Source organism: Callithrix jacchus, chromosome 6 (assembly GCF_049354715.1).
Source record: "Callithrix jacchus isolate 240 chromosome 6, calJac240_pri, whole genome shotgun sequence".
NCBI classification, from domain to species: domain Eukaryota; kingdom Metazoa; phylum Chordata; class Mammalia; order Primates; family Cebidae; genus Callithrix; species Callithrix jacchus.
The window spans coordinates 134919495-134931953 of record NC_133507.1 but is presented as its reverse complement, the minus strand read 5'-3'; the positions used below and the strand labels follow the sequence as shown (position 1 = coordinate 134931953).

The window sequence follows — 12459 nt, the reverse complement described above, 5'->3', positions numbered from 1 at the left end:
GGAGAGTATTTTGGATGATCGAAAAACAGTTATTAAGATTTGCAATAATCTAAGAAAGAGATGCTAGTAGCCTGGAAATGGATTGTGGCAGTAGAGATTAGAAAGATGGACCACTAAAAAGTTATTTATAAAATAGTTTCATCAATGACTGGTGACTGATTGACTGGGGAATAAGCAGACTGGCGTTTACAGCAATTCACTGGTTCTATGCTCTGCTATAAGTACTAGCAGTTTGGAAAGATGATTAGCTCAGTGTAGACATGTCGAATTTGGATGTCAGTAGGACATCCACTTAGAAGTATCATAAGGCCTGCTAAGATACATTCAATATAGAGATCTAGACTGGTGCCTTACCTTTTGTAGTTATTCAGTAGACAACTTATAGTTACCGCTATTGAAGAAGAGATCATCTAAGCAGACCATGAAGATTAAGAATTGAAAAAGAACGTAAGATAGAATCATAAAGAAAAAATGTGGCCAGGCGCAGCGGCTCAAGCCTGTAATCCCAGCACTTTGGGAGGCCAAGGCGGGTGGATCACGAGGTCAAGAGACAGAGACCATCTTGGTCAACATGGTGAAACCCCGTCTCTACTAAAAAACAAAAAAAATTAGCTGGGCGTGGTGGCGCGTGCCTGTAATCCCAGCTACTCAGGAGGCTGAGGCAGGAGAATTGCCTGAACCCAGGAGGCAGAGGTTGCGGTGAGCCAAGATCGCGCCATTGCACTCCAGCCTGGGTAACAAGAGCGAAACTCCGTCTCAAGAAAAGAAAAAAGAAAACATGTAAGAGACAGGCAAAGGAAGAAAAGCTTGCAAAGGGGAGTAACAAGGAGTAATTTGTGTGTAAAAGCAAAATCTACTGTTGTTTGCCCAGAAAAAAACTAAAGCAGCTTACTAAAATGCCTAATATATTCTCAAGAAGTAGTATGCACCAGGAGACTCTGAATCCAATTGCAACATCATTCTAAAGAGCTAATGTGTAAAGCCATCAAAATCGAGTAGTTGGACAAGCTGGAAAGACATAATGGGTTGATCAATACAATGTCATGCTTGGTATTAAATATGGTATATGATAAATAAGCAATAACAATAACAGATAGTAAGGTGCTGGGAAATGTCTAGTAGAGGAATGATGACAGAGAAGATAAAAGAGAAATGAAATATCATACAAAGCTACAGCTTATATACCCATTCTACCTCAATTTTCCCTATATACTCAACATTTACTTGTAAAATTTTTTTAAAAGGCTGAAATCTCTGCAGATTACTCTTCTCAGCATATATTTTTAAAACCCACTTTAGTTAGCAAACCTTTATCAGTTTCATTCTATTGTATGTACACAGCCAGCCAAGTTGCTCACTGTTAATTCTTATGATAAAGTAGTAATTCTAATGGCAAAATCAGCTAGTTTTCCATGGTTGTCTCTGAGTATTAATAGCAATCTCTTATTAGATTGCTGCCTTAACAATTATAAAAGATTTTTACCAATATAATTTTAGATACTAGGGTGGGTGCTCAGAATAAACGTTGAGATTATTATTGAAAATGTCTTGTTTAGTAACAGCTGACATTTATTGAATAATTATTATGTACTTTGGAACCTTTTAAGTGAAACACACATATCAAATAATCTAATCCACATAACAACCCTAGAAAGTAGATTCTATTATTATTGTCATTTTGCACATGTGAAAGCCAAGCCTCAAAGAGACTGAACGTTTCACTCAGCAGAGCCAGGAGCCCTTGCCTTCTGATTCCAGCACCTATGGTCGTTTTCTTTTCAGTTATTTTGCTTTCAATATTTTATCATGTTGGCCATTCATTTACCAACAATTATTTTGTAGTTAGGGCTATATCTCATACGAAGACTCATCTCTGTCATTTTATATGATGTGGTACTAATTTTTTAGTATTTACAATAGAAGCAAATTCTATTTTGTTATTTGAACTGAACAATCATATAGAAATTGAACTCAATAATGAAGCACTTACATATAGATTTTAATATGAAATAAATATAAAATTCTGATCAATATTTAATATCTTGCAAATAATGGGCTTATTTCCATTTCCTGGTGAGAAAACCTCAAGAGATCTGATCAGCTGACAGAGCAGATGACTCGGAAGAGAACACAGCTAGGTCAAGTATCTCCAAAGTAGTTCCTGAATGTACTCTCTTTGCACTGAGATTATTTAAAGTATTCATAGCATACCTTCTGAGTTCATTTTGCCACATTTACCCTGTTATCATGAATTTCCAGTTTTCTGTAATTTCTTTTACTTTCATTAACATACTTGTTGGCTGAGAGGCATTTCTGACTCATTTTACTCTTAGGAAAACTTTTATTTTTAATATTTGATATTTATTTTAGCATTTTATATTTAAAATACAAGTAAAACACCACATGTTTATATTTTAATATTTTCCACAAATGAACTTTAATGTCATATACATCTGATAAACATAGGTAAAATGCTATATATAAATGGTGACATTAAATCTTGGAGTAACTGACCCCAACAGCAAAGTCATAAGTTTGATTTTAATACTAATGCATAGATTCTTATAATTCAAATAAATGACAATAGAACATGGAATAAGTAAATTAATAATACTTTGTATTCTCAGTTCTATTCTAGACAGAGAGATAAATACGTATAGGGATGTTATGGTAATATATATAGAGAGAGATACATGTACAAAAATAGTCCATTGTGCATGTTAATGATGGTTGCTCAGGGAAATTTACATCAGAAGTGTATGACAATTAGCAAATGAACCTGGACCTCTGTAAGCTAGCAATGGAAAGAGCAAGTAGTAGGGGTGCTTGATTTATAAGCATTTTTTTGATTTGTTTTTTAATTAAAAAAAAATACAACTAATTTTTTGTTCAAAAAGTAAGTATAGAAAGGATGAAAGGTGGGTGTGGTATTGGAACTGTTCAGTATCTTGACTGATAGATACAGGCATAAACACAAGGAACAAAATTGTAAAGAACTTCATACATGCATGTACACAATACACTCATGCATAAGCATGAACTCACAAATGAGTACAAATAAAACTGAGAAGTCTGAATCAGATTGCTGGATTGCATCAATACGGTTGTAATATTATATTATGTTTTTGCAAAATGTTACCATTGGAAGAAACTAAACAAAGTATACAAGGAATATTTATGTATAATTTCTCATGGTGTCATGTGAGTACATATACAATTATCTCAATGAAAATTTCAATTAAAAAGTATTGAAATATGTCTATAATCCCAACACTTTGGGAGGCTGAGGCAGGTGGATTATGAGGTCAAGAGATTGAGACCATCCTGGTCAACAAGGGGAAACCCCCTCTCTACTAAAAATACAAAAAATTAGCTGGGCATGGTGGTGTGCACCTGTATTCCCAGCTACTCAGGAGGCTGAGGCAGGAGAATTGCTTGAACCCAGGAGGTGGAGGTTGCGGTGAGCCAAGATCGTGCCATTGCACTCCAGTCTGTGTAACAACAGTGAAACTCTGTCTCAAAAAAAAAAGTAATTATATAATTATAAATAAACCTTATTAAACAGTGAATTAAAATAAAAATCAAATTAATTTTTTTAAAACCTACTTTTTACATGAAAAACCCTACTAGTATTCCTCAACTTGGATGATAACAATAATATCACAACAATATCATAGAAGATCAAGAAAAATTGCCATCACTTGTTAAGTATTTAGTATACATGACATTGACGTGTTTTCAGTTTATTAACTCATTTAAACCTTCTAACAATCTTATAAGATTGATATTTTTGTTCTCGTTATATGGATAAGAAAACTGAGAACAAGAAAAATGAACAATTCTACCTAGATCAAATATCAAATACAGTAAGAGGCATATATATGATATATAAGGTAAATATAGTAAGATATACTATACCAAGATCAAATATAGTAAGTGTCAAGACCTGAATTAAAAGCAAGGCAAATTTCTTTTGGCCTTTGACTATCTTCAATGTACCCAAATCTTAATGCAAATACCCCCTTTACTCAAGATAACAAAATTGAACAATAAAACAATGACACTTTTATATACAGTGTATTGAACAGTTTTAAATTATTAATACGTGTTAACTACAACATGGTAGTAATGAGATCAAATGCACAAGTTCACAAGTGTGATTTACTCATTCTACAAATGTTCATTAAGCATGGCTATATGCAAAGCAACATCCTGAAGCTAGGAGGAATATGAAAATATCTAAACTACAGTCCTTGCCCTCAAGGAGCTCAAAGTCTGTGAGGAGAGATAAGAAATGTAGGTAAATATTTCCGTGCAAGGCAACATGTGGTAAGATAGAAATAAATGAGAAAAATAAAAATATTTAGCAGATGAGTACATAGGTAATTCAGAAAGGTGTCTCAGATATGGTATTTAACTGTTTTAAGATAATTAAAGGTAATTTATGAACTTACAAACTAAAAGGGCCACTAGCAATGGAAGTTGCAGGCAATGCTTGATCCAGCAGCTCTACGGTATTCACCAAGGAGCAGTTTTGTTTCTCTAAGTTTCTTTCTATTGTGGCAAGTTTATTCCAAGCTTGGTTAACCTTGTGGTTGTGGAATGACTAGTAACAACCATGATAAGAGGGTGGGTGAGCATGAGAGAAAGAGAGAATGAAAGAATGGTTAACAGATTAAATTTCTTACCTAAAGCATCAGCTTAAGTCTTGAGCTTTTGATGAGCAAAGCATTAAATTAAGCAGTACTGTCCATGAAACAGGTTTTGTATACTCTAACTTGACCATATAAGCTCTGTGATGACCCTTAACTAATTTCTTTAACCAAGAGAATTCTGTGTATTAAGTTGGGATATGCCCTGATTCACATGTCCTATCTGTGAATGTATCTCTGCTGTAAGGGGGCTTTTGACTGTGTCAGTCAGATTGGCATCAGATAATCAGGATTAAATCTTAGGGAAAATAGACTGGCTTAATTCCACTAAAAACATGCAGCAATTCAACAGTGAGGGTAGTGTAGCAGAGATACTAGGGGGCAACCAACTATGTCCACTGCAGTCCCCTCCATGTATCCACACATACCCTCCTTCACATACGAAGGCCTTCTTGAAGCAGTGGCATTTGAAGTGACTGCTGAAAAACAGGAAATAAATATACAACAATTCATACTTTCCTTAGTGATTTCAAGAGGTATTTCAAGATCTTTTTGTAAATTAAGGACATCACTATATTCAATGTATTGAAGTGAAGAAACAATGAAATGTTGGTCATTCAAATACCAGGGATAAGTATTCCATTTCAAATAGAGAAAGCTGTTTCTACAGGCAAAGTTGTTTTGGCTCCTACATTCTATGAAGAATCTCCCCTTCCTCCTGTCCTTTCCCCAACTAACATCTGAAAGTCAAGTTTTCAAAACTGAAACATGATCAGTTTCATGGATGAAGGTGGGTGCTTAATTCATAGTGAGACAGTCTATTCCAAACATTGAAATGAATTTATACGCCCATGTTTGTGGAGAGGCTTGATAATCCATTTCCTGGAAATGTCTTTGATGCTCTGTAGAGGCCTCTGAACCAAATTCTCCTAAATTCCTGTTATTTACTGTTTCTAGCTGAGGTCTGAAATTCCCCTGCTGCTGCTTCCCAACTCTCAAGTTTGATCTTCCCCTCTATGTTTCTGTTTCCCATAGTGAGTTCAATTTTCTACTACATCTTCTAAAACTTCTATCTCACTTATTTAGACTCCCCTGGCATAGTTCCTTATTTATAATTTTCTCAATATAAATGTTAAGTAGATTGCAGTCATCATTTTCTGACCTTATTTCATTACTCACTTCCCTTAAGTGAGACTGGATTTCCTCTGTAAATACCACAGTACATATGTAGTCTCTGATAGAAACTATTCCTTTGCTTGCTTTTCTCATACCTACTTAATAGGAAAAAGAGAAAGTAACTAATTCTTGGGTCTCCAGATTTCTCACTCACCCTTACTATTTCAATTTTTTCTTTGATGTTTAGACATCATGATATACCACTTTTTAGCCTTTTCATATTTCTACCTTTCTCTCTGTCTCAACCCCACAGGAAAGACTGGCCCTTTCTTGTTATTTTCAGAATTTCATAAGCTGCCTCATGTTTTTCTCCTGGTATTTAAAATGTGTCTTCTCTATAATGTCTCTCCACCAATATGACCAACTCCTTGCAAATGGTATCCTCACAAGGTTCTGATTCACTAAGATTTAAGCCTTAATCCCTTTCCTCTTTGACCATAAACTTGCCTACCTCCTGTCACTCTTCCACTGTACCTTCTCTCCTTCTCCATACAGAGCTTCCATCATTTCATCTTTCCACTGAAAATTTAAATATTGAATTGACACTTCTTGCTACATATTTCTCAGTCTGGAAACTACTCCTCAATGCTTCAATCTCAAAGAAACTAGGTTTCCACAGTGCAGCCCCCTACCTTGAAATCACTTCTATTGTTCTTTTCCCCATCTCAATTTCATGACCCCATCTTATATGCAAAACCTGTTTCATGGGCAATACTCCTTAATTTAATGCTTTGCGCATCAAAAGTTTATCATGATTCTCCACACCTAAAATTATACTAGGTTTATTGAGCAATCACTTAGTGAGTGCCACACTATGCATATTATTAATGCAAAAGTCTGACACGCAAGTATGAGGAAACCATAACTTTGGGAGAGGTTTAAAAGCTTGCTTAGTTTTCCACATCTAGTGAATGGGGCTGCTGAAAATCAGCTCCAGGTCCTTTCCCTTGTTCCACAGAAGGAAAGCTTTGGCTGACCCTTCCAGGCTTTCTGTAATCTGTTTTGAATTTTTGATTTCTCCCTCACTATTCCTCAATATGAATTATACATTCAAGTTAAAGTGGTTTACTTGCAACCCCATAAACACATCAGTGATTATTTTCACCTTGTATTCTTTGTTCACCCTCCTTCTGGTAGAAAAAAAGCAGCTATAGAAATAGGTTACTCTTACTTCTGGATTTACTCAAATCTTTCTGACTATCTAAGGAATAACTCAACTTTGACCTCCAGAACATTTTCTCTGTCTATCAAGCACACAGTGGTTCCTCTCTCTTCTGAATTCTAACAGCACTTGTCTGTACAGCTCACTTGGAACTTTATCATGGAGATTTTATGTTCAAGTTGTCACATGCAAATATGGGCTCTTATTCTCAAAAATATAAGTACCTGATAACAGAGTCTGTGTCTTATGTCTTTGTGCTAAGTATATGAGAAGGTCGTAACACAGAATGTTGAATAAAGTAAATTTAAAAAAAAAAACTTGGTTCTAAGTTGGGAGATTTTTGTTTACTTGTTGGATTGTGTATGTATTTTACCTGCAGAATCACAAGTTTAAAAATAAGGTGCCTGTGATGATTAATTTTATGGGTTAACTTGACTGGGTTAAAAGATGCCCAGATAGCTGGCAAAACTTTATGTTCATGTGGGTCTGCGAGGGTAATTCCAGAAGAGATTAGCATTTTTATAAGTAGATCGAGTAAAGAAGGCCACCCTCACCAACCTGCTGGAGGCCGAAATAGAACAACAAGACAGAGGAAGGGCAAATTCTCTCTCTCTTTTTGAGCTGGGACATCCATCCTCCTCTGCCCTGGGACATTGGGACTTCTGGTATCTGGGCTTTGGACTCTAGGACTTACACCAGCCTTTCCTCCTAACCCCAGTTCTCAGCCCTTCAGACTCAGACTAAATTACAGTCATCCCTTGGTAACTGCAGATGACTGGTTCCAGGACTCATGGCAAGTGCCAAAATCCGCAATGCTCAAGTCTCTTATATAAAATGGAGTAGTATTTGCATATAACCTGTGAACAACCTCCTGAAATTTTAAATCACTTATAGATTACTTATAATACCTAATACAATGTAAATGTTATATAAATAGTTGTTATACTATATTTTTTATTTGTATTGTTTTAATTTCTTTTCTGAATATTTTCTATCCATGGTGGATTGCATCCACTGAACCCACAGATACAGTGGGCTGACTACATCACCAGCTTTCCTGGTTCTCCAGCTTACAAACACTAAATGGAGGGACTTCTTGGCCTCCATAATCACCTGAGCCAATTACCATAATAAATCAATATATTTATCTCCTATTGATTCTGTTTCTCTGGGGAACCCTGACCAGTGAATACAACACTAGAGCATACATTTCTTCTTCCTAAGCCTTCTCTGTTTTCTTGGCAACTCAGTGGGCGGTTCTCACTCTTTCATACAGAGTAAAAATTACCAAATTTCTTCAGAGTCAATTGGTCAACAAATATTTACTGAGCACCAATGTAGTTACTTTGTGGAGATTTAGGACTTCTGGTTCCAAAGACATGGGGTTTAAGTGTTAAAGGGCAGTCACACTCCTTCGTTTTGAGTTCATTTACTCTCCTCTTTGATTAGGGCAACAAGCTTCTAAGCTACTACAGACTCATCCAAAGACTGGTGACCTTCTTAGACTTTCAAATATTGTTCTACTTACTGCTCAAGATATACCTCCTTTCTTGTCCTGAAGTTGACAAGAAACTTCAGTAGATTCTGGGTTCATTTTTATTAAACAGTAAATAGAAATTCTCAGTCACTTGGGTATATTGATGACAAACAATATCTTTAAGTGAAGCTAACAACTCATTAGCCCCTAAAATATTTGCCCACAGGGCAGCTCTAAACTCTCCTGTATTTACTTAAGAAGACCAGAGGTCATGGCTCTGAATTCTTATTCTAACTAAGCAGGGTGTTTTTATTACCCTAAATCCCTGGAATATGGCAGTGTTATTCCCTACACAAGTCTTGGAATTATTGCCCTGAAGTAACATTAAATCCATGTAATTGCAAAAAATGAAGAACAAACCAATCCAAAAAACCAACAAACTTTAAAAATGTAAAAAAAACTAAACTTTAAAAATGGTTTTGGAACTGAGTATGAATTGTAGTTTAGTTGTACAGTTTTTGTAACTTTTCTCCTGTAAATCTAAAATTAATCTAAAATGTAAAAGTTTATTTAAAAAACAGATTCTAACAACAACAAAAAGGATAGAAGACAGCATAAATGCCATTAGTCTCCCATTCTGGTCTTTTTGTTGTTTCAAATTCTCTTCTTACTATGAAGCCATTGGAGTAGGAAAAGAAAATTCTATTCATTGTATAGACTGAATTATAAGATATTTCTACTTTTTCTTTTTAAGACCTCTTGCTTGATTTGCTGAGAGTCAATCAGATAAAAAGTAAAAACCTTTCCAACCTTAATTCTCGATAAAGACTTGAGTGCATTGACATAATATGTCGTCCTTCATATAGAATCATAAGGCTGACACACTGTCAATAACAGTCAGTTTCAAATTAAGCAGTGATAACAAATCGATGCTGAGCTATTCACAAAGAGCCAGAGGACATATTGAGTGGAAGATGGTCCTGGAGCTTGGAAGTGGTATTGGTTATCTGCGAAGTCAGATTCTGGTTCACCTGGATGACAGTCATAGTAGTATTTGAGGCAAATTTTGCCCACTGTATGAAATTCTTCCCACCTTTGGCCAGGATGATTACCAGGAACTGGGCTAGAAGAAAACTTGCCAATAGTGGTCCAATAGTGCACATTTCAGCCCAGCAGCTTCAAAAGTGGTATACCCTAAGAAGTCTATAGAAAAATCTCTCAGGGTTAAAGAGAGAAAACATTGGAACTTGTACTTGTGTACTTTTTTTATCTAAAAAATATTACATTAAATTTTATCGATATTTAATATTGTGAGTTTACCCTGGTATCCTCACTAGATCTGCTCATTAGCCAATCTTCAGTAGAGGGGAGCATTGTTTTCACAAACCTTGTTTCTATTAAAGAGACTTTCCTAGTTAGTCTTGGCCTTTCCACCCCTCCAACTCAATACTCAGTCCTCTCCCTAGGGGACGCCTGCCTCTCTATAGCAACACCTAGATGGATTGGTTAAGTTTGCTATATCCAGAGTCTTTGAAGCAGGCCCATGTGGCACTTATATTAAGCTACATTTTAATCTAAATTTCATAATACTAAACATGAGAATTTGCCCTCATATGCTACATGTTGTTTCATTTCTGTTTGTTTAGAAAAGAGACCCCATTAGAGACCCTAACAGTCTTTTTTCACATATGATTACATGAGGATTTTTGAGGGAATTGTAAGAGTGCCATAACTGAAGGACTTGACAATCCCCTCATGGTACCTTCATTTATTTATTTACTTTCAGTCTCTTACGGTCCGCGCATGTGTGACTGACTTTATATGTGTCAGATAACTTTCATTGGCCCCTCTAGATTTATTTCTCACCCCTTCTTCTTAACCCTGAGAAAGGCCTCTCTTGACAGTCAGCTTTTGGTTGGTGACATTTTCGGTGGTAGCCAGTCGCTATACTGCCTAATAGATACCTGAAAAAATATAAATAACCAATTCCTTCATGGTAGAGATAATATTTTAACAATAAGCACAACAGTAATTACTTTCAAAAAGAATCTTACAAAATATATATTTGAAAAAGGATTTTGGGATGGTGTCTACTAGAATGTTCTTTTATAGCCGAAGCAATGTAAGTAAATCTGCCATCTTTAAAAACACTTTTCATATTCTGATAGCTAAAAAATTTAAATACAGAATTTTCTGACATGCTAAAAATATTACAGTGTGTTTGAAGTGTATTTGTTAAAAACAAAATAGCCAATCCTTTGATTACTTTGTAAGAGCTACTAACATAAAAAGATGGAAATTGAAATTTATAAGTAAAATACCGAAATGATCTTTGTATAAACTGGTAAGTAGGATTGAAAACAGAGTATCATAATGTTTTCAGTGCAGACAAATATATATTTTCCATCTAGTTCTACCCCTGATTGTAAAGAGTCTTTATGACAAGCACTAAATTCAAGCATTACAATAAACCAAATTACTTTTTTTGTTTGTTTGTTTGTTTTTGAGACAAGGTATGGCTCTGTTGCTCAGGCTGAAGTACAGTGGTGTGATCCCACCTCACTGCAACCTCTACCTTCTGGGGTCAAGCAATCCTCCTACCTCAGCCTCCCTAGTAGCTGGGACCACAGATGCACACCACTACACCTGGCTAATTTTTATATTCTTTGTAGAGACCGGGTTTTGCCATGTTGCCCAGGCTGGTCTTAAACTCCTGAACTCAAGTGATCCATCCACTTCAGTCTCCGGAGTGCTGGGATTACAAGATTGAGCCACTATGCCCAGCCATACAAAACTTCTAAAGAGATCTACTAATTGCTGCAACTAAAAGTTTTAAACCAAGATTTTCAAAAATGTAAGTTTTGGTCATTCAAATAAAATAATTCAAGATGGAAGGAGCTTGGTTCTCTGAATTACTGAGTCACTCATTATAAACTCATAATAATATGTTATGTGAGCAAAAATTAACTTTTAGTATATTAAGGCACTGAGATTTTGGTGTTTAGTTACAGTAGCTATCCCACCTTGATAAGGACAGAAATTGGTATTTTGACATGTGCTACTATGATCACAATATCCAAAAATAAGTGGCATTAGCTTAGTGGTTGGCCAGCAGAAAGTGAGGCTACGACAGATCAGTCTGGATGTCTGGAAAGTTCTGCTGTGCTTCAGCAGATTTTCAGTAAAGCTGTCATGGGAGAGCTTGGAAAGCAGACCACAAATCTACTGAGTCTGTGGCTCTAGGGCAAGTAGTTGGAACTGTCAGAGTGATAGTGAGTTGGCCACAACTTAAGCAAGAAAGATATGCACTCAGATGAGCCCTGGCTGATTTCCAAGTAGAGAATGGACAGAGAAAGTTCAGAGATCAAGGACCTTACATGCTTGAAAAATTGATAGCTTTTGGACCCCAAATAAAAAATCGTCCTGAGTGACAAAAGGCCAGTGAGATTTCTCAAACAACTCAGCCTTTCAGTAAACATCAGATGAAGAGAGGTCCTTTTCCACTGTAGCATATTGTTTCAGATAACCTCAAGGCATCTGCCATCAAGCTGAAGAAAAAACAGGGCTAGGAAACAAAGAGTAAGGCGAATTTAATAACCACATCTAGTAAAAACCTTGGCACATGGAACTAACTGGAAGCAAACAGATCAGAAGCTTAGTAAGAAATTTTTGAAGAAATTGTAGTGCCAAAGAACTACAATGTGTTAAGGCTAAAAAGGCTTTGAAATAACCCATGGGAAGGAAGAGATATATGAAAGCCGTTCAAGTCCCAAGAAGATAATATTCCCCAACAACTATTTCAGACATTGCCATGAAGGATGGTAATGGTTAAGAAAGAAACTGAGAGACAGTAGCCAAGAGCCACAGAAAGAATCATGAACAGACAAGAAACTACCCCACATCTTGGGTAGTCGCAGTGCCTATCCAAAAGGATTTAATAATTTCTATGGGTCACTGAACGTTCTGTGTATTCTATTCTTCCTTTTTATGAA

The 12459-nt window shown here is 35.9% G+C and overlaps 2 protein-coding genes across 2 annotated transcripts in view; both read right to left on the bottom strand.

Annotated features, from left to right (window-relative positions):
- SPAG16 (sperm associated antigen 16) overlaps positions 1-12459 on the bottom strand; it is a 1454415-nt gene that overhangs the window by 1273023 nt on the left and 168933 nt on the right. The window lies entirely within an intron of this gene.
- LOC144576773 (uncharacterized) overlaps positions 2421-12459 on the bottom strand; it is a 31912-nt gene continuing 21873 nt past the window's right edge. Inside the window, exons 3-4 of the mRNA XM_078329034.1 lie at positions 4455-4606; positions 2421-3512 (exon numbers count right to left, since the gene is read on the bottom strand). Coding sequence (XP_078185160.1) covers positions 3410-3512; positions 4455-4606 — 255 coding nt within the window. The 3' untranslated portion in view covers positions 2421-3409. The remainder of the gene's footprint in view (positions 3513-4454; positions 4607-12459) is intronic.